The sequence below is a fragment of the Salvelinus fontinalis genome, chromosome 10 (assembly GCF_029448725.1).
Source record: "Salvelinus fontinalis isolate EN_2023a chromosome 10, ASM2944872v1, whole genome shotgun sequence".
Lineage (NCBI taxonomy): Eukaryota > Metazoa > Chordata > Actinopteri > Salmoniformes > Salmonidae > Salvelinus > Salvelinus fontinalis.
In genome coordinates, this window is record NC_074674.1 from 36,272,733 (window position 1) to 36,299,285 (window position 26,553).

A 26,553-nucleotide genomic window follows, 5' to 3' on the forward strand; every position below is an offset into this window, starting at 1 on the left:
ACCTGGAGCCAGTGGGTTTGACGACGAGTATGAAGCGAGGGCCAGCCAACGAGAGTGTACAGGTCGCAGTGGTGGGTAGTATATGGGGCTTTGGTGACAAAACGGATGGCACTGTGATAGACTGCATCCAATTTATTGAGTAGGGTTTTGGAGGCTATTTTGTAAATGACATCACCGAAGTTGAGGATTGGTAGGATGGTCAGTTTTACAAGGGTATGTTTGGCAGCATGAGTGAAGGATGCTTTGTTGCGGAATAGGAAGCCAATTCTAGATTTAACTTTGGATTGGAGATGTTTGATGTGAGTCTGGAAGGAGAGTTTACAGTCTAACCAGACACCTAGGTATTTGTAGTTGTCCACATATTCTAAGTCAGAGCCGTCCAGAGTAGTGATGTTGGACAGGCGGGCAGGTGCAGGCAGCGATCGGTTGAAGAGCATGCATTTAGTTTTACTTGTATTTAAGAGCAAATGGAGGCCACGGAAGGAGAGTTGTATGGCATTGAAGCTCGCCTGGAGGGTTGTTAACACAGTGTCAAAAGAAGGGCCAGAAGTATACAGAATAGTGTCGTCTGCGTAGAGATGGATCAGAGAATCACCAGCAGCAAGAGCGACATCATTGATGTATACAGAGAAGAGAGTCGGTCCAAGAATTGAACCCTGTGGCACCCCCATAGAGACTGCCAGAGGCCCGGACAACAGACCCTCCGATTTGACACACTGAACTCGATCAGAGAAGTAGTTGGTGAACCAGGCGAGGCAATCATTAGAGAAACCAAGGCTGTCGAGTCTGCCGATGAGGATGTGGTGATTGACAGAGTCAAAAGCCTTGGCCAGGTCAATGAATACGGCTGCACAGTATTGTTTCCTATCGATGGCGGTTAAGATATCGTTTATGACCTTGAGCGTGGCTGAGGTGCACCCATGGCCAGCTCTGAAACCAGATTGCATAGTGGAGAAGGTATGGTGGGATTCGAAATGGTCGGTAATCTGTTTGTTGACTTGGCTTTCGAAGACCTTAGAAAGGCAGGGTAGGATAGATATAGGTCTGTAGCTGTTAGGGTCAAGAGTGTCCCCCCCTTTGAAGAGGGGGATAACCGCAGCTGCTTTCCAATCTTTGGGAATCTCAGACGACACGAAAGAGAGGTTGAAAAGGCTAGTAATAGGGGTGGCAACAATTTCAGCAGATAGTTTTAGAAAGAAAGGGTCCAGATTATCTAGCCCGGCTGATTTGTAAGGGTCCAGATTTTGCAGCTCTTTCAGAACATCAGCTGACTGTATTTGGGAGAAAGAGAAATGGGGAAGGCTTGGGCGAGTAGCAGAGGGGAGGGCAGTGCTGTTGACCGGGGTAGGGGCAGCCAGGTGGAAAGCATGGCCAGCCGTAGAAAAATGCTTATTGAAATTCTCAATTATAGTGGATTTGTCGGTGGTGACAGTGTTTCCTATCTTCAGTGCAGTTGGATGCTGGGAGGAGGTGTTCTTATTCTCCATGGACTTTACAGTGTCCCAGAACTTTTTTGAATTTGTGTTGCAGGAAGCAAATTTCTGCTTGAAAAAGCTAGCCTTGGCTTTTCTAACTGCCTGTGTATATTGGTTTCTAGCTTCCCTGAAAAGTTGCATATCACGGGGGCTGTTCGATGCTAATGCAGAACGCCATAGGATGTTTTTCTGTTGGTTAAGGGCAGTCAGGTCAGGAGAGAACCAAGGGCTATATCTGTTCCTGGTTCTAAATTTCTTGAATGGGGCATGCTTATTCAAGATGGTGAGGAAGGCATTTAAAAAAAATATCCAGGCATCCTCTACTGACGGGATGAGATCAATATCCTTCCAGGATACATCGGCCAGGTCGATCAGAAAGGCCTGCTCGCTGAAGTGTTTCAGGGAGCGTTTGATAGTGATGAGTGGAGGTCGTTTGACCGCTGACCCATTACGGATGCAGGCAATGAGGCAGTGATCGCTGAGATCTTGGTTGAAAACAGCAGAGGTGTATTTGGAGGGCAAGTTGGTTAGGATGATGTCTATGAGGGTGCCCGTGTTTACGGAATTGGGGTGGTACCTGGTAGGTTCATTGATAATTTGTGTGAGATTGAGGGCATCAAGCTTAGCCTGTCTAGGACTAGGGTGCCGCTAGCGGCACACACCCCCCCCCACCCCCACTGAAAAGGCAGAGCCGCGAAATTCAAAAAAAATATTTTTTTTAAATATTTAACTTTCACACATTAAAGTCCAATACAGCTAATGAAAGACACAGATCTTGTGAATCCAGCCAACATGTCCGATTTTTAAAATGTTTTACAGGGAAGACACAATATGTAAAGATGTAAATCTATTACCTAAAAACACATTAGCATAATCCACCATCTTTTATTTGTCCACCAACACCAGTAGCTATCACCAATTCGGCTAAACTAAGATATTTATAGCCCCTAACCAAGAAAAAAACTCATCAGATGACAGTCTGATAACATATTTATGGTATGGGATAGGTTTTGTTAGAAAAATGTGCATATTTCAGGTAGATGGCATAGTTTACAATTGCACCGACCGTCACAAATGGACTAGAATAATTACAATGAGCAACGTGTTTACCTAACTACTAATCATCAAACATTTCGTAAAAATACACAGCATACACTAATCGAAAGACACAGATCCTGTGAATACAGACAATATTTCAGATTTTCTAAGTGTCTTACAGCGAAAACACAATAAATCGTTATATTAGCATAGCACATGTGCAAACATTACCCCAGCATTGATTCTAGCCAAAGAGAGCGATAACGTAAACATCGCCAAAATATATTATTTTTTTCACTAACCTTCTCAGAATTCTTCAGATGACACCCCTGTAACATCACATTACAACATACATATACAGTTTGTTCAAAAATGTGCATATTTAGCCACCAAAATCATGGTTAGACAATGGGAAAGTAGCCCAGCTGGTGAGAAAATGTCCGTGCGCCATATTAGACAGTGATCTACTCGTATACATAAATACTCATAAACGTGACTAAAAAATATAGGGTGGACAGCGATTGATAGACAATTTAATTCTTAATACAGTCGCGGAATTACATTTTTTAAATTATCCTTACTTTTCAATACAGTTTGCGCCAAGCGAAGCTACGTCAAAAAAGATGGCGTCCTAAGCCACTAACATTTTTCGACAGAAACACGATTTATCATAATAAAAATTTCCTACTTTGAGCTGTTCTTCCATCAGTATCTTGGGCAAAGGATCCTTTCTTGGGTCTAATCGTCTTTTGGTGGAAAGCTGTCCTCTTGCCATGTGGAAATGCCAACTGCGTTCAGCATGAACTGGAAGCGTGCCCAGAGATTCACAGCGTCTCAGAAATAAATGTCCCAAAATCGCACTAAACGGATATAAATTGTTATAAAACGCTTTAAATTAACTACCTTATGATGTTTTTAACTCCTATAACGAGTAGAAACATGACCTGAGAAAGATTACTCCCTACACTAATGCTTGGAACAAGTGCAGGTCAATGTCCTCCACGCGCATGACGCAGCTGGGAAAGAGTTCCTAGCTACAGGTTTTTATTTATTTATAGTGCCTGTGATTGCGCAATCGACCCCATTCAAATCGTCATCACGTAAAGGCATCCAGGGGAAGACGTAAGCAGTGTCCGTATACTCATAGGAATAACAGTGGCCTTAAAACTGACTCCAGAACAGAGGCCAAAATTTCTGAAATCTGACTCCATGTCAGGGAAATTGCTGTAGAATGACTTCTGTTCCACTTAGAGACAAAATTTCAACTCCTATAGAAACTATAGACTGTTTTCTATCCAATAATAATAATAATATGCATATTGTACGATCAAGAATTTTGTAGGAAGCCGTTTCAAAAATTACACGATTACCATAAATAGTGACAACAGCGCCCCCAGCCTTAACAGGTTAAATTGTAGGATGGCTGGGGTGTTAAGCATGTTCCAATTTAGGTCGCCTAGCAGCACGAGCTCTGAAGATAGATGGGGGGCAATCAGTTCACATATGGTGTCCAGAGCACAGCTGGGGGCAGAGGGTGGTCTATAGCAGGCGGCAACGGTGAGAGACTTGTTTTTAGAGAGGTGGATTTTTAAAAGTAGAAGTTCAAATTGTTTGGGAACAGACCTGGATAGTAAAACAGAACTCTGCAGGCAATCTTTGCAGTAGATTGCAACACCGCCCCCTTTGGCCGTTCTATCTTGTCTGAAAATCTTGTAGTTGGGGATGAAAATGTCAGAATTTTTGGTGGTCTTTCTAAGCCAGGATTCAGACACGGCTAAAACATCCGGGTTGGCAGAGTGAGCTAAAGCAGTGAACAAAACAAACTTAGGGAGGAGGCTTCTAATGTTAACATGCATGAAACCAAGGCTATTACGGTTACAGAAGTCATCAAAAGAGAGCGCCTGGGGAATAGGAGTGGAGCTAGGTACTGCAGGGCCTGGATTCACCTCTACATCACCAGAGGAACAGAGGAGGAGTAGGATAAGGGTACGGCTAAAAGCTATGAGAATTGGTCGTCTAGAGCATCTAGAACAGAGAGTAAAAGGACGTTTCTGGGGGCGATAAAATAGCTTCAAGGAATAATGTACAGACAAAGGTATGGTAGGATGTGAATACAGTGGAGGTAAACCTAGGTATTGAGTGATGATGAGAGAGATATTGTCTCTAGAAACATCATTGAAACCAGGTGATGTCATCGCATATGTGGGTGGTGGAAATGAAAGGTTGGATATGGTATAGTGAGCAGGGCTAGAGGCCCTACAGTGAAATAAGCCAATAAACACTAACCAGAACAGCAGTGGACAAGGCATATTTACATTAAGGAGAGGCATGCTTAATCGAGTGATCAATAAGGGTCCAGTGAGTAGAGGTTGGTTGGGGTCACGGCGATCCAGACAGCTGGCCGGGTAGATGGCTATCGGTAGCAAGATAGCATAGGATGGAGGTCTATTTTTAGACACCTCGTGCGTTTCCGTCGGTAGATTAGTGGGGTTCCGTGTCTTGTAGAGGGGATCAATCCAGTTGGCAAAATAGATATAGTGACCCAAGAAAAAAAAAGAAAAAAATTTGTCCGAAATACTTATTAAGATAGCAGCCGATAAGACAGCTAACGATTAGCGGGCCCCAGGTGAGCGTTCAGGTAACGTCGCGACGGAGGTGCCAGTTGGATAACTCCCTCGGGCAGATAACGTCGGCAGTCAATCGTGAAGGCCCGGTGGGGCTCCGTATCTGCAGCAAAAAAAAAAAACCCGGGTCCGGATAGGTGACTGTAGCCCAGGAATGGCTGATGGAACTCCTCAGCTGGCTAGCTCCGGAATAATTTAAGTTTGCTCCGGAATCGACGTAAGCCAATAGTCACACGGTTTGCAGCTAGCTAGCTGTGAAATCAAGGTGCAAATGTCCAGAGCCTGCGGCTGAAATCCGGGGAAACTGAGAAAAAAAAAAAAAAAAAGGCCCGGTATGCTCCGGTCCGAGTCGCGTTGCACAAAAGTGCCGGTAGATTATCGAGCTAAAGGAATAGCTGATGACCACAGAACGTGGGCAGCTGAAACACCAACGCTAGCCAGCAAGCCGGCTAACTTCTGGGCAGCTTCAAATTAGCTTCCGGCTAGCTTTCGGCTAACTTCTGGTTAGCTTTCTGGCTAACTTCTGATTAGCCCCTGGTTAGCTTCACTGTGGATTTTCAGATTTGAGGTAAATAATACTTTTTTGTTGTAATTGGTGAGGCGGGTTGCAGGAAAGCTTTTGTAGTTGAGTTCTTGGATAATAAAAAAATATAAAAGATATGCGGAGAAGGTGTAAATATATATATACAGGACAAGACAGTACGAGGACAAAAATGACGTCTGAACTGCTAAGCCATCTTGGAACAGTGATACATTGTATCAACTATTACCTTGAGTCAGCCTGAAGCTCCTGCTAGCACACTTGCAACATTGTATAAATATTCTGGGCCCTCAGAGTTTCCCGTGCCAGTGAGCTTGGGACAGACACAGCTGTAGGCTATTTGCACAAGTGACGAGAAGTAATCAGGTAGGCCTTTTTCATGACGCTTCCACTGGATCAGAGCATACATTTTTCCCTTTCACGCTGAGTGGTCAAAAGGGAGAGAACTGGAAACATTTTTCAAATACATTGAGGAACTATTGGTGGTGCGTTAAGTCAATCAGAAATACTATCAGATTCCCAAATGGGCACAGTTATATTCATACATTTGCACGCAGGCCAGTTAGCCTACAGGCCTACTTCTATCCGTAATCAGGTTCGCGTCCTTACTCAAGATTGACAGGACGGCTCTAAATAAAGACAATGAGTAAATTGACAAAACTCGTAAATGGAATAAAATTTACCAAAACTTGTTTCTCACAAGTGTAACATAGGTTGTGCGCTCAACGTGTCCACTCCGACAATGAGAATGACAAAAGACTGGAATAATAATATATTGAATGCATTAACAGAAATGACCGTAACCAAACAAACATTGTATATTAGAAATTATAGGAATTAATGGTAAATGTACTAATGGTGATATATGGAATTAGGAATAGATAGACACTAACAATCAACCGCAAACAATGAATGCACAAATTGGCGAGAGAGAGCGCATTCTGGAGAGATACATGCATTGTGAATTTAGCCACCCTTCTTGGAAGTGCCATCCCCGCGGCCTCCTCAATGCATTGGTCTCAGCCTCCGCAATGGATTAGTTCACATTAGTTCACAAGACATGTGTTTCGTCTGCCATAAAAAAATGTAAAATATATACAGTGCATTCGGAAAGTATTCAGACCCCTTGACTTTTTCCACATTTTATTACGTTACAGCCTTATTCAAAAATGTATTAAATACCCCCCCCCCCCCCCACCATCAAGCTGCATACAATACCCAATAATGACAAAGCAAAAAACGTTTTTTAGAAAAGTTCGCAAATTTATTCAAAATAAAAAACAGAAATATCACATTTACATAAGTATCAGACCCTTTACTCAGTACTTTGTTGAAGCGCCTTTGGCAACTATGACAGCCTTGAATCTTTTTGGGTATCAAGCTACAATCTTGCCACACCTGTATTTGGGGAGTTTCTTCCATTCTTCTTTGCAGATCCTCTCAAGCTCTATCCACTTGGATGGGGAGGTAAATGTAAATATGGTATTTCTGTTTTTTATTTGTTATACATTTGCAAAAATGTCTAAAAAACGTTTTTTTTTGTTGGCATTAATTGAATCCATTTGAGAATAAGGCTGTAACGTAACAAAATGTGGAAAAAGTCAAGGGGTCTGAATACTTTCCCGAATGCAGTGTATATAGTGTATATACAAAAGTATGTGGACACGCCTTCAAATTAGTGGATTCAGCTATTTCAGCCACACCCGTTGCTGACAGGTATATAAAATCGAGCACACAGCCATGCAATCTCCATAGACAGACATTAGCAGTAGAATGGTCTTACTGAAGACCTCAGTGACTTTCAACGAGACACCGTCATAGGATGCCACCTTTCCAACAATTCAGTTTGTCAAATCTCTGTTGGAGCTGCCCCGGTCAACTGTAAATGCTGTTATTGTGAAGTGGAAACGTCTAGAAGCAATAACGGCCACACAAGCTCACAGAACTATAGGCCACACAAGCTCACAGAACGGGACCGCTGAGTGCTGAAGCACGTAGCACGTAAAAATGTCTGTCCTCGGTTGTAAAACTCACTACAAAGTTCCAAACTGCCTCTGGAAGCAACGTCAGCACAAGAACTGTTCGTTGGGAGTTTCATGAAATGGGTTTCCATGGCCGAGCAGCCGCACACAAGCCTAAGATCACCATGTGCAATGCCAACCGTCGGCTTGAGTGGTCTAATGCTTTCCGACATCATGCTTTCCGACATCAACATCATATGAATAACCATGATTTTGGAATGAGATGTTCGATGAGCAGGTGTCCACATACTTTGGCTATGTAGTATATATACAGTATATTTATTTACTACTGCTCGACTAAAGAAAGTCTCTCTCACACACACACACACGCGCACGCGCACGCGCACGCGCACACGCACACGCACACGCACACACACACACACACACACACACAGACCCTCCCCCCACTACCACATACACAACCTCCCCCCACTACCACACACACAACCTCCTCCCACTACCACACACACAACCTCCTCCCACTATCACACACACAACCTCCTCCCACTACCACACACACAACCTCCTCCCACTATCACACACACAACCTCCTCCCACTACCACACACACAACTTCCTCCCACTACCACACACACAACCTCCTCCCACTACCACACACACAACCTCCTCCCACTATCACATACACAACCTCCTCCCACTATCACATACACAACCACCCCCCACTACCACACACACAACCTACCCCCACTTTGTCCCCATGTGCAGTTGCAAACCGTAGCCTGGCTTTTTCATGGTGGTTTAGGAGCAGTGGCTTCTTCGTTGTTGAGGGGCCTTTCAGGTTATGTCGATATAGGACTCGTTTTACTGTGGATATAGATATTTTTGTACCGGTTTCCTCCAGCATCTTCACAAGGTCCTTTGCTGTTGTTCTGGGATTGATTTGCACTTTTCGCACCAAGATACGTTCTTCTCTAGGAGACAGAACGCGTCTCCTTCCTGAACGGTATGACGGCTGCGTGGCCCCATGTTGTTTATACTTGCGTACTATTGTTTGTACAGATGAACGTGGTACCTTCAGGCGTTTAGAAATTGCTCCCAAAGATGAACCAGACTTGTGGAGGTCTACAAAAGGTCTTGGCTGATTTCTTTTGATTTTCCCCATGATGTCAAGAAAAGAGGCACTGAGTTTGAAGGTAGGCCTTGTAATTCATCCACAGGTACACCTCCAATTGACTCAAATTATGTCAATTAGCCTAACAGAAGCTTCTAAAGAGCCATGACACAATTTTCTGGAATTTTCCAAGCTGTTTACAGGCACAGTCAACTTAGTGTATGTAAACTTCTGACCCACTAGAATTGTGATACAGTGAATTATAAGTGAAATAATCTGTCTGTAAACAATTGTTGGAAAAATGAGTAGATGTCCTAACCGACTTGCCAAAACTATAGTTTGTTAACAAGAAATTTGTGGAGTGGTTGAAAAACGATGTACACTCCAAAACTGTACACATCCTCTGTCACATGTCTGACCTTATTTCCTTTGTTTAGTCTTTATTTAGTTGGTCAGGACGTGAGTTGTGTGGGTATTATCTATGTTGTCTGTTTCTATGTGGGGTTTTCTCGTTTGGCCTGATATGGTTCTCAATCAGAGGCAGCTGTCATTCATTGTCTCTGATTGGGAACCATATTTAGATAGAATGTTTTCTGTTGGAGTTTGTGGGTGATTGTCTATGTGTAGTGTTTGTGTCAGCACTATTGTTATTTAGCTTCACGGTTGTTTCTTTGTTGTTTTTGTAGTGTTCAGTTTCTTTCATTAAATAATGACGAGCACTTACCTCGCTGCGTATTGGTCCTCCGATCCTTCTCGTTTCTCCTCGTCAGATGAGGAGGACGAAGACAGCCGTGACATCCTCCCCCTACTACCACATACACAAACTCCCCCCACTATCACATACACAACCTCCCCCCTCTACCACATACACAACCTCCCCCCTCTACCACATACACAACCTCCCCCCACTACCACATACACAACCTCCCCCCACTACCACATACACAACCTCCCCCCACTACCACATACACAACCTCCCCCACTACCACACACACAACCTCCTCCCACTACCACATACACAACCTCCCCCCACTACCACATACACAACCTCCCCCCACTACCACATACACAACCTCCCCCCACTACCACATACACAACCTCCCCCCACTACCACACACACAACCTCCCCCCACTACCACACACACAACCTCCTCCCACTACCACATACCCAACCTCCCCCCACTACCACATACACAACCTCCCCCCTCTACCACATACACAATCCCCCCCCTCTACCACATACACAATCTCCCCCCACTACCACATACACAACCTCCCCCCACTACCACATACACAACCTCCCCCCACTACCACATACACAATCTCCCCCCACTAACCCACCTCCCCCCACTACCACATACACAATCTCCCCCCACTAACCCACCTCCCCCCACTACCACATACACAACCTCCCCCCACTACCACACACACAACCTCCCCCCACTACCACATACACAACCTCCTCCCACTACCACATACCCAACCTCCCCCCACTACCACATACACAACCTCCCCCCTCTACCACATACACAATCCCCCCCCTCTACCACATACACAATCTCCCCCCACTACCACATACACAACCTCCCCCCACTACCACATACACAACCTCCCCCCACTACCACATACACAATCTCCCCCCACTAACCCACCTCCCCCCACTACCACATACACAACCTCCCCCCACTACCACACACACAACCGCCCCCCACTACCACATACACAACCTCCCCACACACATTAGTAATAAAAATGATAGCAGTAATTAGGGACTTTTTTTGTAGACTGTGGGGATTTTGTTGGCGTGGGGAGAGAGGTGAGGCACAGTGTAGTGTTGTGCAGTGTAGGGGTGAGAGGCCAGGGGACACTGCGGGCCCCTGCAGAACGCTGATAAGAGCTTGTTTACCTTCCTGTGGATGGTCAAGCCTCAGTCTGCGGCCGCGGAAACACCAGGACAATAGGTGTGTGGAGCTGGAAAGGCTGGGGCAGGCCAGACCCCCACCCCCCACCCCCCTCCGTGTGCTCCGACCACCCCCCTACCTCTCCGCCTTCACCATCATGGCTCCTCCGACCAGACCCGGAGCGCAAACAGTTTACTCTGTCTCTGTGAGACAGTAGCCCCAGACACTGCTCTGTGTTTGCCCGGGTTTACCCTAGATTTACAGATAAGGCGGGGTTTAGATGTGACGCAGACACCATTTTTGGAACCAGTTGAAATACATTTTATACAGAACAATTGATTCATGCCAGGGCAATACATTATTTTGTAGTTTTTAACATATATTATGGCATGTAATATGCTTTAGTTGATTGGTAACTTATCATCATGGTACTTTTGATGCAGTAATATACAGCAGTTAGATAATTGGAGAGCCAAGCCACTCATCTTGATGACAGTTCCAGAACTTTGGGCATGAGGGTGTAAGTGGGGAAAAAAGTTACCCACAGATCACATTTCTTTTGGAACATAGAACTGTTGACAAAATAGACTGGTGAATTGCTTCCAAAGATGTGGTAAATATTGAGCCTAGATAAAATGTAAGAAAAAGTGTTTCCTCCTAATTATTCTTTGTCAGAAAAGGGGTTGTAGTGAGAGTAGTAAAGGACTACTGCTAGACTAAAATGGAAACAGTTGTCATCAATGTGTAAGATTTCTTGTTAGAGTCCTGTTGTAGGTGACGGGCTTTTGGCAGACTACTTTATTCATGAATTGCAATCAAATAAAAGTACTCTGTTGAATCCCCAAATCAAATTCACATGTCTAAATTAAAAAGTGAATAACCTCTCAAATAAAGGTGAATGTAGGATAGTACAAGTGAAAACTGCTTCTTCTGCGTTTCCTGTCCCTCCCTGTCAAAGTGAATAGTGGTTTGATCTTTTGACTCTGCGAGGAGACTCAATAAAGGAAGTCAGTGTTTCCAGGATGTGGCTTGTTGCTGGCAGGGTCACAATGCCTCTCTTGAATATATAACCTTTAATGTCAGAGTTGTGTGGGTTGTTATTTCCAGCCAAGGTCCTCTTTCTGCTGAGTCGGGAGATCCACCCTACAGAATACTGACGATGAACCTTTCACCCCCCAAACAAGAACTGGTAGTCCGATCCAAGTCAGATGAGGCTGATGATGAAGTCATGCGTTTAGTATTTCTGCTTTCTGGCAGTTTTTTCTAGGAAGGAGCCATGCTGGGTTTTTCTGCTACAGGATGTTTTTGTTCATAATACACCTACAGTATGCCTTGAAGAGTTGCAAAACACGTTTACAGGATTGCCAATAAAAAATAGCAAATTTTTTGCTGTTTAGTTGTTTACTACGTCAGTGACATCTGTAGATATTAAACATTTATCACAATGTTAGGTATAAACGTTAATATTAAACAAACTATTTCTGTCCCGAAAAATAAACAGTGATCTACTGTCCTAAGGAGACATACACTCACAGCCACAGATGGTAGACTTGGAATGTACCAAGCTGCGTCAGAGGGATAACTTTGTGTACTTTTCAGCATTGAGAAATCTCCCCCTACTAACTCGAGCCCCCGCACCCCCCACCGTAGTCCGCCCCAGCATCAGACAGGAGACACATGCCTGATTGAGCATTTTCTTTGGCCCAACATCAGGTTTGGGAGTTGACCAGAACAATGAGACAAGAAGGGACAGTCCAGAGATAGACACAGACAGGGAAAAAAAGTACAAGGGAGGAGGAGAGGTATGAATGGCAGATTCAGCAACATGGCCAGACATGTTTCAAGCCAAGGACTTCCATACTCAGATAAACACTGTGACACAACACTGTGAAGCATGAGGCTCATCATCATTTCCTATACATCCTCTGTCATCTAGAATCATTATGATGGATTCCTTCAAAATCCCCCTGACTCCCCCTCACATCTATATGGGAATCACCACCATCGTGGAAAAGAAAATTGGAGGCGCTGCTGATAAAAATAGATAAAGACAGAGGAGGAATGGAACGGCGCTTCTCTATAGCTCATTTAACAGCAAACCGCTTAATGAGGTAGTTGGCATTTCCGGGTCAGGCAGAGGGGTCAGTGTGACTATGGTTTATATCCTTAGTGACCGGTAAATAGGATTAGGGGAGTATCGGTGTGTGTGCGTCTCTGTGTGTGTGTGTCTGTGTGTGTGCTTTGCAGACACCAGGGGATGATTTACGCAAAGTATCCCCCCCCCCCCCCCCCCCCCCCCCCCCCCGACGCAGTCACAGGCTGTTGACTCTGTCACAGTGGAATGAGACGGTGCTTCTTTATGGGAGGTAATCTGGCTGTTGAGTGGACATTAAAGCACAGAGGCAGAATAACAGGAAGCCGGTACTTGACCAGAGCAGAAGAAGAGGGATGATGAGAAAAGACAGGGAGGATCTCTCACTGCACAGTGGGGAAAGAAATAAAGAGTTAATTAACGAAAAGATGAGAGGCTTGAAAGAAAGAGCTGTTTGTGTGGTGGGCATTGGCTTGACTTTACTCATACTCCTTCTTTCTCTCCTTTCCCTCCCTCCATCCCTTCCCCTCGTGGTGACGACAATGTCCTCTGCCAGGGCTCTCCGTCATCATCAGGCCACCCGTCTAAACAGGGCATTTCCTGTTGCCCTCACAAAAGTTGTTGTTTCCTGTTTACCCCCACACCCCCCTTCCCCTCTCTGTCTCTCTATCCTTCCATGGCGCTCATCAACCATCAACCCCTCCCCCAAATGCTTTGCACCTTGTAGCTACAGTAGATACGGAAAATCCTGAGTCTTCAGATGTGGGCCCGTATTCAAGAGTCTTGGTGTATGAGTGCTGATATAGGATTCGTTTAGCCAGTTAGATCATAATGAATACAGTTATATGGACAGGGTGACCTGATATTTGATCAGCACTGCTACTCTGTTATGATTCGTGCATAGAAACAGACCCTGGAACTGAGAAGCTATGATTGTCTCTTAGGTGTTCATAACAGTTTTGATCTTTTGTAATAAGTTCTCAGATTAAACTATTATACCGGTCTAAATAAGAGAATGTAACGAGCTGAAAATTCTCATCAGTTTTCCCTAAGAGGATTGTCCTCTGCGCGGTAGTATGAAGTACTTCAGTAAAAATACTTTAAAGTTCTACTTTTGGCGTATCTATACTTCACTTTTTATATTTCTAACTTTTACATTTACTCCACTACATTCCTAAAGAAAACAATGTACTTTTTACTCTATACTGTACATTTTCCCTGACACCCAAAAGTACATTTTGAATGCTTAGCAGGACATGAACATTTTTCAATTAATACACTTATCAAGAGAACATCCCAGTCATCCCTACTGCCTATGATCTGGCTGACTCACTAAACACAAATTCTTCGTTTGTAAATGATATCTGAGTGTTGGAGTGTGCCCCTGGCTATCTGTAAATAGATAAACAAGAAAATTATGCCGTCTGGTTTGCTTAATATAAGGAATGTGAACAAATACTTTTAGACTTTTACTGAAGTTGTATTTTACTGGGTGACTTTCGCTTTTACTCGATTCATTTTCTATTAAGGGATCTTTGCTTTTACTCAAGTATGACAATTAGGTACTTTTTCCACCACTGCCTCTGTGCTCAATAATATCATCCCTTTCCATAATGGGTGTCAGTGGTGATATTGTATTCCGTTTAGATGTATGTCTACTGATTGGGATTCAAACTCAGACCAGGGTTGTCTCTGTATCAGTCCTATGATACTATCTGATACACATCCTATAGGGTCAGGAGACAGACAGTCTGAGGTGGGGGGCATCAGAGCCCCAATCAGATTTCCCATCTCTCACTAGGCTGGGCGGGACTTGGTCTTAGTGCTGACTGTTGATTGGGTAGGACGCAGCACCTGACCCTGCTCTTCCTGAAGAAGGAGGTGGTTTACTGGTGGGCAATATTTATTGAGCACCAACAGGATACTCCCCCAGGGGACAAAGTAAAAGGAACAAAAAGAGCAAATACATTATTTCAGTGGTTCCCTTCATCTTCAGCCCTGACACACACAGCCTCACATGCAATAAATCAGCTGCCCTTGTGTCTGTGTGACAGAGAGCAGAGGTTGTGGGGGAAACTCCCTGCGGTGCAGTGTGGTGCAGTCAGGGAGTGAGGGATAGTAGGGAGGAGACGAGTGGACTTGATTTAATGTTGCCCATGTAGCCGTGAGTTCCCAGATAAACTTGACCTATCAGCCGTGCCGATCAGACCAGTAGCCCCTCCCACCCATTTAGCATCCATACTTCTTACTTTATCTCCTGATTAGAAAACACGGCAGCACTGCTTCCAAATGACCCGCCATGCAACCCTCCTCCACTCCCATAGACAGTCACCGAAGCAGGAGTGATGGAGTGCATGTGGAGGAATCAGAGATGAATAGAACAGGAAAGCAACACCCTCCATAGGCTAGTCTAGGCTGTAACCAAGAGGGTGATTTAATATGTGTTTCAGATCATGCATTATATTGCTGGTCTACCGAGCTCTTTGTATGTTGCCTATAATGTGTATGAATATATCTTACTAATGATATAATGTGTTTTAATGTATTTATGGTTGATGCATAAAACATTTCAAGGAAATTCATAATGCATTATTCATATGGTCATAATAGAGGGTGTTAGCTCTACCAGCTCTCCTTGGTTTTCTCTCTTTATTGTACCTATGTTCTTGTACCTAATGCATTTCACATCGGCAGTTATTTTTATGTAGGGTTGCAAAACTACAAGTAATTTACCATATTGTCCATGAGTTTCTAGTAGATAGACCATATTTTTCAAGAGAAAATAGCTTAATATAATCAACAATTTCAATTACCTCAGCAACTCGTCCAACTATTGACTTTTTTCACAACTGCCACCAGTTTGACATCAAAACATTGACCACAAATAAATACTGTCATAGTAAAGCAAGGCAACAGTAAACATATCGTTCCCCAGGAATGATGCAACGCCCCCCTTGGGCCAATCAGTGTACTTTTGTAAATGCCAGATCTCTATGGCTAGAAGCATCATTCACCCAAGTTTCATTCAAATCTGGCCAGTGGTGTTTGAGATATTGCGTGGGTTTGCTGCACTCATATCCCTGAGCATACAGCATGCCACATTTCATCACTTTGAGTCAAACAGATCAAGAGATAGTGCTACCGTGTGGTCAATATGAATGTTCTTGCATATGTTGAGTATTGACAGAATTTGCAACATGTACCATATTTTGTTACAAAACGAATGTCCTTGACTGATTTATATGCATTTATCTGCCAGCCACATGAATGTTTATTGGTAAACATGTTTTTTTAGGTACTAGATTGGAAAATATTATTTGAGAGAACTTTGTCCATAGACGCAACATATCAAGTTTCGTGCCGACCGGTCATTCGCTGCCAGAAGAGTAGCGTTTTAAGTGTTTTTCACAAAATTTTAAATGGCGGAAAATCCATCATGGCGGGTCCCTAGGCAAATTTGTTCCTTGTGAGGAGAGCGTCCTATGTACCGAATTTCATGACTAGGTCAAACAGGGTGAGGTCCATGACCTTTCAAACATTGCATATTCAATCTCTTTTTATAGCACCACCATCTGGCAAATCAGTGTAACTTTGTTACTTGAACGTTTCCAGCTATATACGCTCCTTTTGAAACCCTATTCGTAAGCATAGGCCTGTTTTGCAAGTTTAAACATGGCATTCAAGGCTCTAGCCACTTGCCAGGCCATCATTGGCCACGATTGTAAAAAAGAATATGTTCTTAACAGAAGTGCCTGGTTAAATAAAGGTTAAATAAAATGTATGGTCCTAGAATGTGTGACCTCTCTACTTTGCTTATCCAGGTTTGCCCCTTGTCTCTCACCCAGCATCCCAGCAGACGTGTGAGCCAGTGAAGGTTCCTGACAACCAGAATGCTTGGATCAGGGTGAGGGAGATGCCAAAAGGCTGCTGGACCAGCTACACCACTAAGGACAGTAAAGAGGTGCACATCCTCAGCCTGCACTTCCTTCCTGGGGTAAGGCAATCTATGTACTGTGTGTATGTACTGAACTACTGTGGAAACCCTCCACTAGAATTAGATGCATCCAGTACACTCATTCTGAATAGTCCAGTACATTGAAAACACAGGTTGAGTGATACCAGATGAGCATTAACACACTAGGCTAGTTTACACATGAGATTGATGTCAGATAAATTAGCTAGCTTTCCCATGTGGCTGAGAGTCAACATGACCGACACCTCCTCTGCTCAGCCTGATAAGTACAAACACATGCCAGACATAACATGGAGCCAGGGTTTCCCCTGAGGTGACTGGGGTTCCTTACACTATACAAAGCAGTGTGAAAACACACCAACTCATCCAACAGCCTGCATGGGGAATGGGGCTAAGTGTGTAGAATACAGGTTGATTTCAAAGTTGTACCCCAAATTGTATAACAATATGTAATTCCAATTATAGCCATTTGTGTGTAAAATGACGTAACTGTCCCAAGATCAGGAATGTAATCCTACACTGCTATTTCACCCCAGACTTCATTTTCATTCTTTGACAGTGTCTGGTCAGCACATATTCGTAATTTCTTATCAATGCTCTCTCTCTATCACACGCACACACAAACACTTTCTCTCATCTCATTTACTGTTTGTCCCTCTTGAGATGCCGTAGCCAGTACACTTCCTCAAAATAGTTTGAATTACTCTAAGATGACACAAGTAATCTGTATTTAATTTTGACATTTTTGCTGAGTTCTTAGTTGCGCAATTTTACATCTAACTAAGATGTTTGGTACAATATTTCTCAAGTGAAATGTCTGCCGTTAAATGACAACTTAATTGAAGAATCCCTACTGTTGACCAATTACGGACGAAGGGGCGTAGACATCGGCTACCGAACTTCGACAAGCCTCAAGAAAAAAAATTCTGGGATCGAACATCTGGAAAAAACCTGCTGAATGCTGTCGAACACCAAAACAAATCACAAAATGTTGTCATAATATACACTGAAGGTACAAAACATTAGGAACACCTGCTCTTTTCATGTCATAGACTGACCAGGTGAATCCAGCTATGATCCCTTATTGATGACACCTGCTAAATCCACGTCAATCAGTATAAATAAAGGGGGGGAGACAGGTTAAAGAAAGATTTTTAAGCCATGAGACAATTGAGACAGGATTGTGTATGTGTGCCATTTAGTGTGTGTATGTGTATGATAAAATATTTAAGTGCCTTTGAACGGGGTATGGTAGTAGGTGCCAGGCACACCGGTTTGTGTGTGTTAAGAACTGCATCGCTGCTGGGTTTTTCACGCTCAACAGTTTCCCAAAGGACATCCAGCCGAGTTGACACAACTGTGGAAAGCATAGAAGTCACCCGGGGCCAGCAAGAGTCCATGCTCTTGAGACTGTTCTGAGGGCAAACTCAATATTAGGAAGGCATTCCTAATGTTTTGTACACTCAGTCTATGTGCGAACTGTTTCGACTGGGCAGCATACGGAAACTTTAGACTACGCTGTGTGCTGTGTGTGTGTGTGGTGGCGGCTAACCTCCCTGACAGCTACTCTAGCAAAGGTGAGATAAATGCGTACACAACAAACCCCTTTCCAAACATATTCTTTGTTGTGTCTTTGGCCCATTTATTAGCAGCAAAGATAAAACATTTCATACCGGTAGATGTCAGTGCAGTGGGTTCCATAGTTCACATTGAATGTGCAAAGAATACAGGCCTATTAACATCAAACAAAAACAGAATGAGCATCTGTACTTTTCACAAAACCCATAAACTGTGTGTGTGTGTGTGTGTCTGTCCTTCCATTATACAGACTAATTGGTCAGAAGTGGGGTAGAAGAGGCCATCCAGACATGCAAGGTATCTGTTAAAGATGGCAAGAATACAATCAGCATGACATCTTGATAGCAGAATACAGTAGCAAAATGCTCCCAAAAAGCTGAGCTTTGTAGAGATACACATTTGAAGAAACGCAAAAAAACGTATATGGTCAAACAGTGTAGATGACAGCTTGCTTACCTTCTCACTCAGGCGATTCTTGCGTTTGCTCAGTTGCTCCACAAAACTTCTTCCAGACGTCAGTCAACTTGTATACTTCAAGTTGGTACTGAAATCGTTTATGATTGGACAAGATAACACCTCCTGAATTGACAAATGTGAAAGAAGTGTTTTCAGGAGAGAGCGGAAAGTGGTTGTCAGAATCGTAAAATCGCTCTGGCCTCACTGATTGAGGGTGCTCACCTTGATATCAGCGAGACATGCTCACGAACAGTTAATAATCAGGCAACATTGACATTTACACACGTTATACATAAATTATTTCAATTTAATTCACAGTTTATCAAAATATCATGATTTATAAAGTGAGCACCAGTATCAAATAGAAAAATTATCGCTCAGCATCCAGATTTTGTCTCATGACCTAACACCCTACTAAATGGATAAATACTGGAAGAATCTTCCTGTCTTCCTCTGCTTCTCCCTCTGGCAGACCTCCTAGAAAACAACTGGAACATGCTGACTTGTTCTTAACCATGTTTTTATGTACACAATTGAACAAAGATAGCCAAGAAAGGTCCTATAGTGGTCCGAGAAAGAGAAATGTGGTGATGCGCTTCGCTGCCAGGTTTGTGAAAGGGGAAATCTGCCATCTTATCGGCTCTTAACCAAGCATGCTATTTTGTTCATTTTTTTGCGTTGTTCGTTACTTGGTTTGTACATAATGTTGCTGCAACCATCTCTTATGACCGAAAAGAGCTTCTGGACATCAGAACTGCGAGTGCTCCCCTCAAACTGGACAAAGAGTTCTTCTTCAATGGGAGTGATATAATACAGACACCCGACCAGGCCCAGATCCCCGTTATTCACTGGAGAAGGAAACGCAGATTTTGCGGTAAGAGATCAGGGTGCCTTGCGAGGATCAGGCGACGAGTTGCTAATCTACCCATACCTTCCGTCCTGCTAGCTAACGTTCAATCGCTGGAAAACAAATGGGACGAACTGAAAGCACGTTTATCCTACAAAAACGGTATATATTATGTTTCTGTCATGTTTTGTCTTTGATCTTCATGTCTTGTCCCTGTGCTTCCCTCTGCTGGTCTTATTAGGTTCTTTCCCTCTTTCTATTCCTCTCTCTCCTCCTCCCTTTTTCCCTCTCCCGCTCTCTCTCTCTATCGTTCCGTTCCTGCTCCCAGCTGGTTCTCATTCTCCTAACGACCTTATTTACTCTTTCACACCTGTCCCCTATTTTGCCCTCTGATTTGAGTCCCTATTTCTCCCTCTGTTTTCCGCTTCTGTCTTTGTCGGATTCTTGTTTGAGGTTAGCTGCTCTGTGTCCTTGTTCCGCCCTGTTGTGTTTTTGCATTTGTCAGATGTTGCGTGTGAGCAGGTGTCTATGTCAGCTACGGTCTGTGCCTTCCTGAAGCGACCTGCAGTCGGTGGTCGCGTCTCCAGTCGTTCCTCTCTACTGACAAGAGGTTTTCAGTTTCCTGTTTTGGATTACCTTTGGATAATATCCAGGAACATCATTGTTTGTTTAAGACTGGAATAAAGACTCTGTTTCTATTACGTCGCTTTTGGGTCCTCCTTCATCAGCATAACAGAAGAATCCGACCAAGAATGGACCCAGCGACTATGGATTCTCTCAACACTACCGTCAAGTTCCAGGGAGCAATGCTCGGCAGACACGAGCAGGAATTGTCTGCTGCTCGTCATGCCGTTGAGACCCTGGCCGCTCAGGTCTCCGATCTCTCAGGACAGTTTCAGAGTCTTCGTCTCGTACCACAAGCTACTTCCTGGTCTTCCGAGTCTCCGGAACCCAGGGTTAATAATCCACCATGTTACTCTGGACAGCCCACTGAGTGTCGCTCCTTTCTCACCCAGTGTGATATTGTGTTCTCTCTCCAGCCCAACACATACTCTGGAGAGAGAGCTCGGATCGCTTACGTCATATCACTCCTTACTGGGCGGGCTCGGGAGTGGGGCACAGCTATCTGGGAGGCAAGGGCTGAGTGTTCTGACGTTTATCAGAACTTTAAGGAGGAGATGATACGGGTCTTTGATCGTTCAGTTTTTGGGAAGGAGGCTTCCAGGGGTCTGGCTTCCCTATGTCAAGGTGATCGATCCATAACGGATTACTCTATAGAGTTTCGTACTCTTGCTGCATCCAGTGACTGGAACGAGCCGGCGTTGCTCGCTCGTTTTCTGGAGGGACTCCACGCTGAGGTTAAGGATGAGATTCTCTCCCGGGAGGTTCCTTCCAGCGTGGACTCTTTGATTGCACTCGCCATCCGCATAGAACGACGGGTAGATCTTCGTCACCGAGCTCGTGGAAGAGAGCTCGCGTTAACGGGGTTTCCCTTCTCCGCATCTCGACCATCTCCTTCCATCGGCTCAGAGACTGAGCCCATGCAGCTGGGAGGTGTTCACATCTCGACTAAGGAGAGGGAACGGAGAATCACCAACCGCCTTTGCTTCTATTGCGGTTCTGCTGGACATTTTGTCATGTCATGTCCAGTTAAAGGCCAGAGCTCATCAGTAAGCGGAGGGCTACTGGTGAGCGCTACTACTCAGGTCTCTCCATCAAGATCCTGTACTACCTTGTCGGTCCATCTACGCTGGACCGGGTCGGCTGCTTCCTGCAGTGCCTTGATAGACTCTGGGGCTGAGGGTTGTTTTATGGACGAAGCATGGGCTCGGGAACATGACATTCCTCTCAGAGAGTTAGGGAGGATCACACCCATGTTCGCCTTAGATGGTAGTCCTCTCCCCAGTATCAGATATGAGACACTACCTTTAACCCTCACAGTATCTGGTAACCACAGTGAGACCATTTCTTTTTTGATTTTTTGTTCACCTGTTACACCTGTTGTTTTGGGTCATCCCTGGCTAGTATGTCATAATCCTTCTATTAATTGGTCTAGTAATTCTATCCTTTCCTGGAACGTTTCTTGTCATGTGAAGTGTTTAATGTCTGCTATCCCTCCTGTTTCTTCTGTCCCCTCTACTCAGGAGGAGCCTGGTGATGTGACAGGAGTGCCGGAGGAATATCATGATCTACGCACGGTCTTCAGTCGGTCCAGAGCCAACTCTCTTCCTCCTCACCGGTCGTATGATTGTTGTATTGATCTCCATCCGGGGACCACTTCTCCTCGGGGTAGATTATTCTCTCTGTCGGCTCCCGAACGTAAGGCTCTCGATGATTATCTGTCTGCTGAAGGCATTCAGATGGATCCCGCTAAGGTCCAGGATGTCAGCGATTGGCCTGTTCCTAAGTCACGTGTCGAGTTACAGCGCTTTCTCGGTTTCGCTAATTTCTATCGGCGTTTCATTCGTAATTTCGGTCAAGTGGCTGCCCCTCTCACAGCTCTGACTTCTGTCAAGTCTTGCTTTAAGTGGTCTGGTTCCGCCCAGGGAGCTTTTGATCTCCTCAAGAAGCGTTTTACATCCGCCCCTATCCTTGTTACTCCTGACGTCACTAAACAATTCATTGTCGAGGTTGACGCTTCAGAGGTGGGCGTGGGAGCCATTCTGTCCCAGCGCTTCCAGTCTGACGATAAGGTCCATCCTTGCGCTTACTTTTCTCATCGATCGTCGCCATCGGAACCCGAGGGGATTCTCCCTGAAGGGCGTGTTGTCGGGTTGACTGTCTGGGGAATTGAGAGACAGGTAAAGCAAGCACTCACTCACACTGCGTCGCCGCGCGCTTGTCCTAGTAACCTTCTGTTCGTTCCTGTCTCTATTCGTCTGGCTGTTCTTCAGTGGGCTCATTCTGCCAAGTTAGCTGGTCACCCCGGCGTTCGGGGTACGCTTGCTTCTATTCGCCAGCGGTTTTGGTGGCCTACTCAGGAGCGGGACACGCGCCGTTTCGTGGCTGCTTGTTCGGACTGCGCGCAGACTAAGTCAGGTAACTCTTCTCCTGCCGGTCGTCTTAGACCGCTTCCCATTCCTTCTCGACCATGGTCTCAGATCGCCTTAGACTTTATTACCGGTCTGCCTTCGTCTGCGGGGAGGACTGTGAGAGCCGCCAATAAACGTAGGATTAAGAGTCCTAGGTATTGTCGCGGTCAGAGAGTGTGGCTTTCCACTCGTAACCTTTCCCTTACGACAGCTTCTCGCAAGTTGACTCCGCGGTTCATTGGTCCGTTCCGTGTCTCTCAGGTCGTTAATCCTGTCGCTGTGCGACTGCTTCTTCCGCGACATCTTCGTCGCGTCCACCCTGTCTTCCATGTCTCTTGTGTCAAGCCTTTTCTTCGCGCCCCCGTTCGTCTTCCCTTCCCCCCTCCCGTCCTTGTCGAGGGCGCACCTATTTACAAGGAACGGAGGATCATGGACATGCGTTCTCAGGGACGTGGTCAACAGTACTTAGTGGATGGGGAGGGTTTTCGGTCCTGAGGAGAGGAGTTGGGTTCCATTTCGGGACGTGCTGGACCGTTCGTTGATTGATGATTTCCTTCGTCGCCGCCAGGGTTCCTCCTCGAGTGCGCCAGGAGGCGCTTGGTGAGTGGGGGGGTACTGTCATGTTTTGTCTTTGATCTTCATGTCTTGTCCCTGTGCTTCCCTCTGCTGGTCTTATTAGGTTCTTTCCCTCTTTCTATTCCTCTCTCTCCTCCTCCCTTTTTCCCTCTCCCGCTCTCTCTCTCTATCGTTCCGTTCCTGCTCCCAGCTGGTTCTCATTCTCCTAACGACCTTATTTACTCTTTCACACCTGTCCCCTATTTTGCCCTCTGATTTGAGTCCCTATTTCTCCCTCTGTTTTCCGCTTCTGTCTTTGTCGGATTCTTGTTTGAGGTTAGCTGCTCTGTGTCCTTGTTCCGCCCTGTTGTGTTTTTGCATTTGTCAGATGTTGCGTGTGAGCAGGTGTCTATGTCAGCTACGGTCTGTGCCTTCCTGAAGCGACCTGCAGTCGGTGGTCGCGTCTCCAGTCGTTCCTCTCTACTGACAAGAGGTTTTCAGTTTCCTGTTTTGGATTACCTTTGGATAATATCCAGGAACATCATTGTTTGTTTAAGACTGGAATAAAGACTCTGTTTCTATTACGTCGCTTTTGGGTCCTCCTTCATCAGCATAACAGTTTCACCGAGTCGTGGCTGAACGACAACATTAGGAACAACTGGAGGGTTATACACTCTATCAGCAGGACAGAACAGCAGCCTCTGGTAAGACATGGGATGGGGGCCTATGCATTTATGTAAACAACAGCTGGTGCACGATATCTAAGGAAGTCTCATGGTTTTGCTCGCCTGAGGTAGAGTATCTCATGATAAGCTGTAGACCACACTATCTACCTAGAGAGTTCATCTGTATTTTCGTAACTGTCTACATACCACCACAGACAGAGGCTGGCACTAAAACCACACTAAATGAGCTGTATTCCCCCATAGGCAAACAGGAAAACGCTCATCCAGAGGCGGCGGTCCTAGTGGCTGGGGACTTTAATGCAGGGAAACTTAAATCAGTTTTACCTAATTTCTATCAGTATGTTAAATGTGCAACCAGAAGGAAAACAATTCTAGACCACCTTTGCTCCACACACAGAGACGCGTGCAAACAAAAATTAAAGCAGGAAGCACCAGTGACTCAGTCTATAAAAGAGTGGTCAGATGAAGCAGATACTAAACTACAGGACTGTTTTGCTAGCACAGACTGGAATACGTTCCGGGATTCTTCCGATGGCATTGAGGAGTACACCACATTAGTCATTGGTTTTATCAATAGGTGCATCGAGGACGTCGTCCCCACAGTGACAGTACGTACAGTGGGGAGAACAAGTATTTGATACACTGCCGATTTTGTTTTCCTACTTACAAAGCATGTAGAGGTCTGCCATTTTTTATCATAGGTACACTTCAACTGGGAGAGACGGAATCTAAAACAAAAATCCAGAAAATCACATTGTATGATTTTTAAGTAATTAATTTCCATTTTATTGCATGACATAAGTATTTGATCACCTACCAACCAGTAAGAATTCCGGCTCTCACAGACCTGTTCGTTTTTCTTTAAGAAGCCCTCCTGTTTTCCACTCATTACCTGTATTAACTGCACCTGTTTGAACTCGTTACCTGTATAAAAGACACCTGTCCACACACTCAATCAAACAAACAGACTCCAACCTCTCCACAATGGCCAAGACCAGAGAGCTGTGTAAGGACATCAGGGATAAAATTGTAGACCTGCACAAGGCTGGGATGGGCTACAGGACAATAGGCAAGCAGCTTGGTGAGAAGGCAACAACTGTTGGCACAATTATTAGAAAATGGAAGAAGTTCAAGATGACGGTCAATCACCCTCGGTCTGGGGCTCCATGCAAGATCTCACCTCGTGGGGCATCAATGATCATGAGGAAGGTGAGGGATCAGCCCAGAACTACACGGCAGGACCTGGTCAATGACCTGAAGAGAGCTGGGACCACAGTCTCAAAGAAAACCATTAGTAACACACTACGCCGTCATGGATTAAAATCCTGCAGCGCACGCAAGGATTCCCTGCTCAAGCCAGCGCATGTCCAGGCCCGTCTGAAGTTTGCCAATGACCATCTGGATGATCCAGAGGAGGAATGGGAGAAGGTCATGTGGTCTGATGAGACAAAAATAGAGCTTTTTGGTCTAAACTCCACTTGCAGTGTTTGGAGGAAGAAGAAGGATGAGTACAACCCCAAGAACACCATCCCAACCGTGAAGCATGGAGGTGGAAACATCATTCTTTGGGGATGCTTTTCTGCAAAGGGGACAGGACGACTGCGCTGTATTGAGGGGAGGATGGGTGGGGCCATGTATCGCGAGATCTTGGCCAACAACCTCCTTCCCTCAGTAAGAGCATTGAAGATGGGTCGTGGCTGGGTCTTCCAGCATGACAACGACCCGAAACACACAGCCAGGGCAACTAAGGAGTGGCTCCGTAAGAAGCATCTCAAGGTCCTGGAGTGGCCTAGCCAGTCTCCAGACCTGAACCCAATAGAAAATCTTTGGAGGGAGCTGAAAGTCCGTATTGCCCAGCGACAGCCCCGAAACCTGAAGGATCTGGAGAAGGTATGTATGGAGGAGTGGGCCAAAATCCCTGCTGCAGTGTGTGCAAACCTGGTCAAGAACTACAGGAAACGTATGATCTCTGTAATTGCAAACAAAGGTTTCTGTACCAAATATTAAGTTCTGCTTTTCTGATGTACCAAATACAAATTGCAAATTAATTACTTAAAAATCATACAATGTGATTTTCTGGATTTTTGTTTTAGAGTCCGTCTCTCACAGTTGAAGTGTACTTATGATCGTCAGTGTATCAAATACTTGTTCTCCCCACTGTACATACCCAAACCAGAAGCCAGGGATTACAGGTAACATTCGCACTGAGCTAAAGGGTAGAGCTGTCGCTTTCAAGGAGCGGGACTCTAACCCAGAAGCTTATAAGAAATCCCGCTAGGCCCTCTCACGAAACATCAAACAGGCAAAGCATCAATATAGGACTAAGATTGAATCGTACTACACCAGCTCTGACGCTCGTCGGATGTGGCAGGGCCTGCAAACTATTACAGACTACAAAGGGAAGCACAGCCAAGAGCTGCCCAGTGACACAAGCCTACCAGAGGAGCTAAATAACTTATATGTTCGCTTCGAGGCAAGTAACACTGAAACATGCATGAGAGCATCAGCTATTCCGGATGACTGTGTGATCACGCTCTCCGCAGCCGATGTGAGTAAGGCCTTTAAAAACAGGTCAACATTTACAAGGCCGCAGGGCCAGATGGATTACCAGGACGTGTACTCCGAGCATGCGCTGACCAACTAGCAAGTGTCTTCACTGACAT

The 26,553-nt window shown here is 45.0% G+C and overlaps 1 protein-coding gene across 4 annotated transcripts in view; it reads left to right on the forward strand.

Annotated features, from left to right (window-relative positions):
- Positions 1-26,553, forward strand: part of LOC129864119 (endoglin-like) — a 66,962-nt gene that overhangs the window by 13,519 nt on the left and 26,890 nt on the right. Inside the window, exons 3-4 of one of the 4 annotated variants that reach the window (XM_055936738.1) lie at positions 16,585-16,757; positions 21,762-23,788. In XM_055936738.1, the coding sequence (XP_055792713.1) occupies positions 16,585-16,757; positions 21,762-23,144 (1,556 nt within the window). In that variant the 3' untranslated portion in view covers positions 23,145-23,788. Of the gene's footprint in view, positions 1-16,584; positions 16,758-21,761; positions 23,909-26,553 lie in introns of those variants that run through there. The other 3 variants (XM_055936739.1, XM_055936736.1, XM_055936737.1) reach the window with 3 other exon arrangements.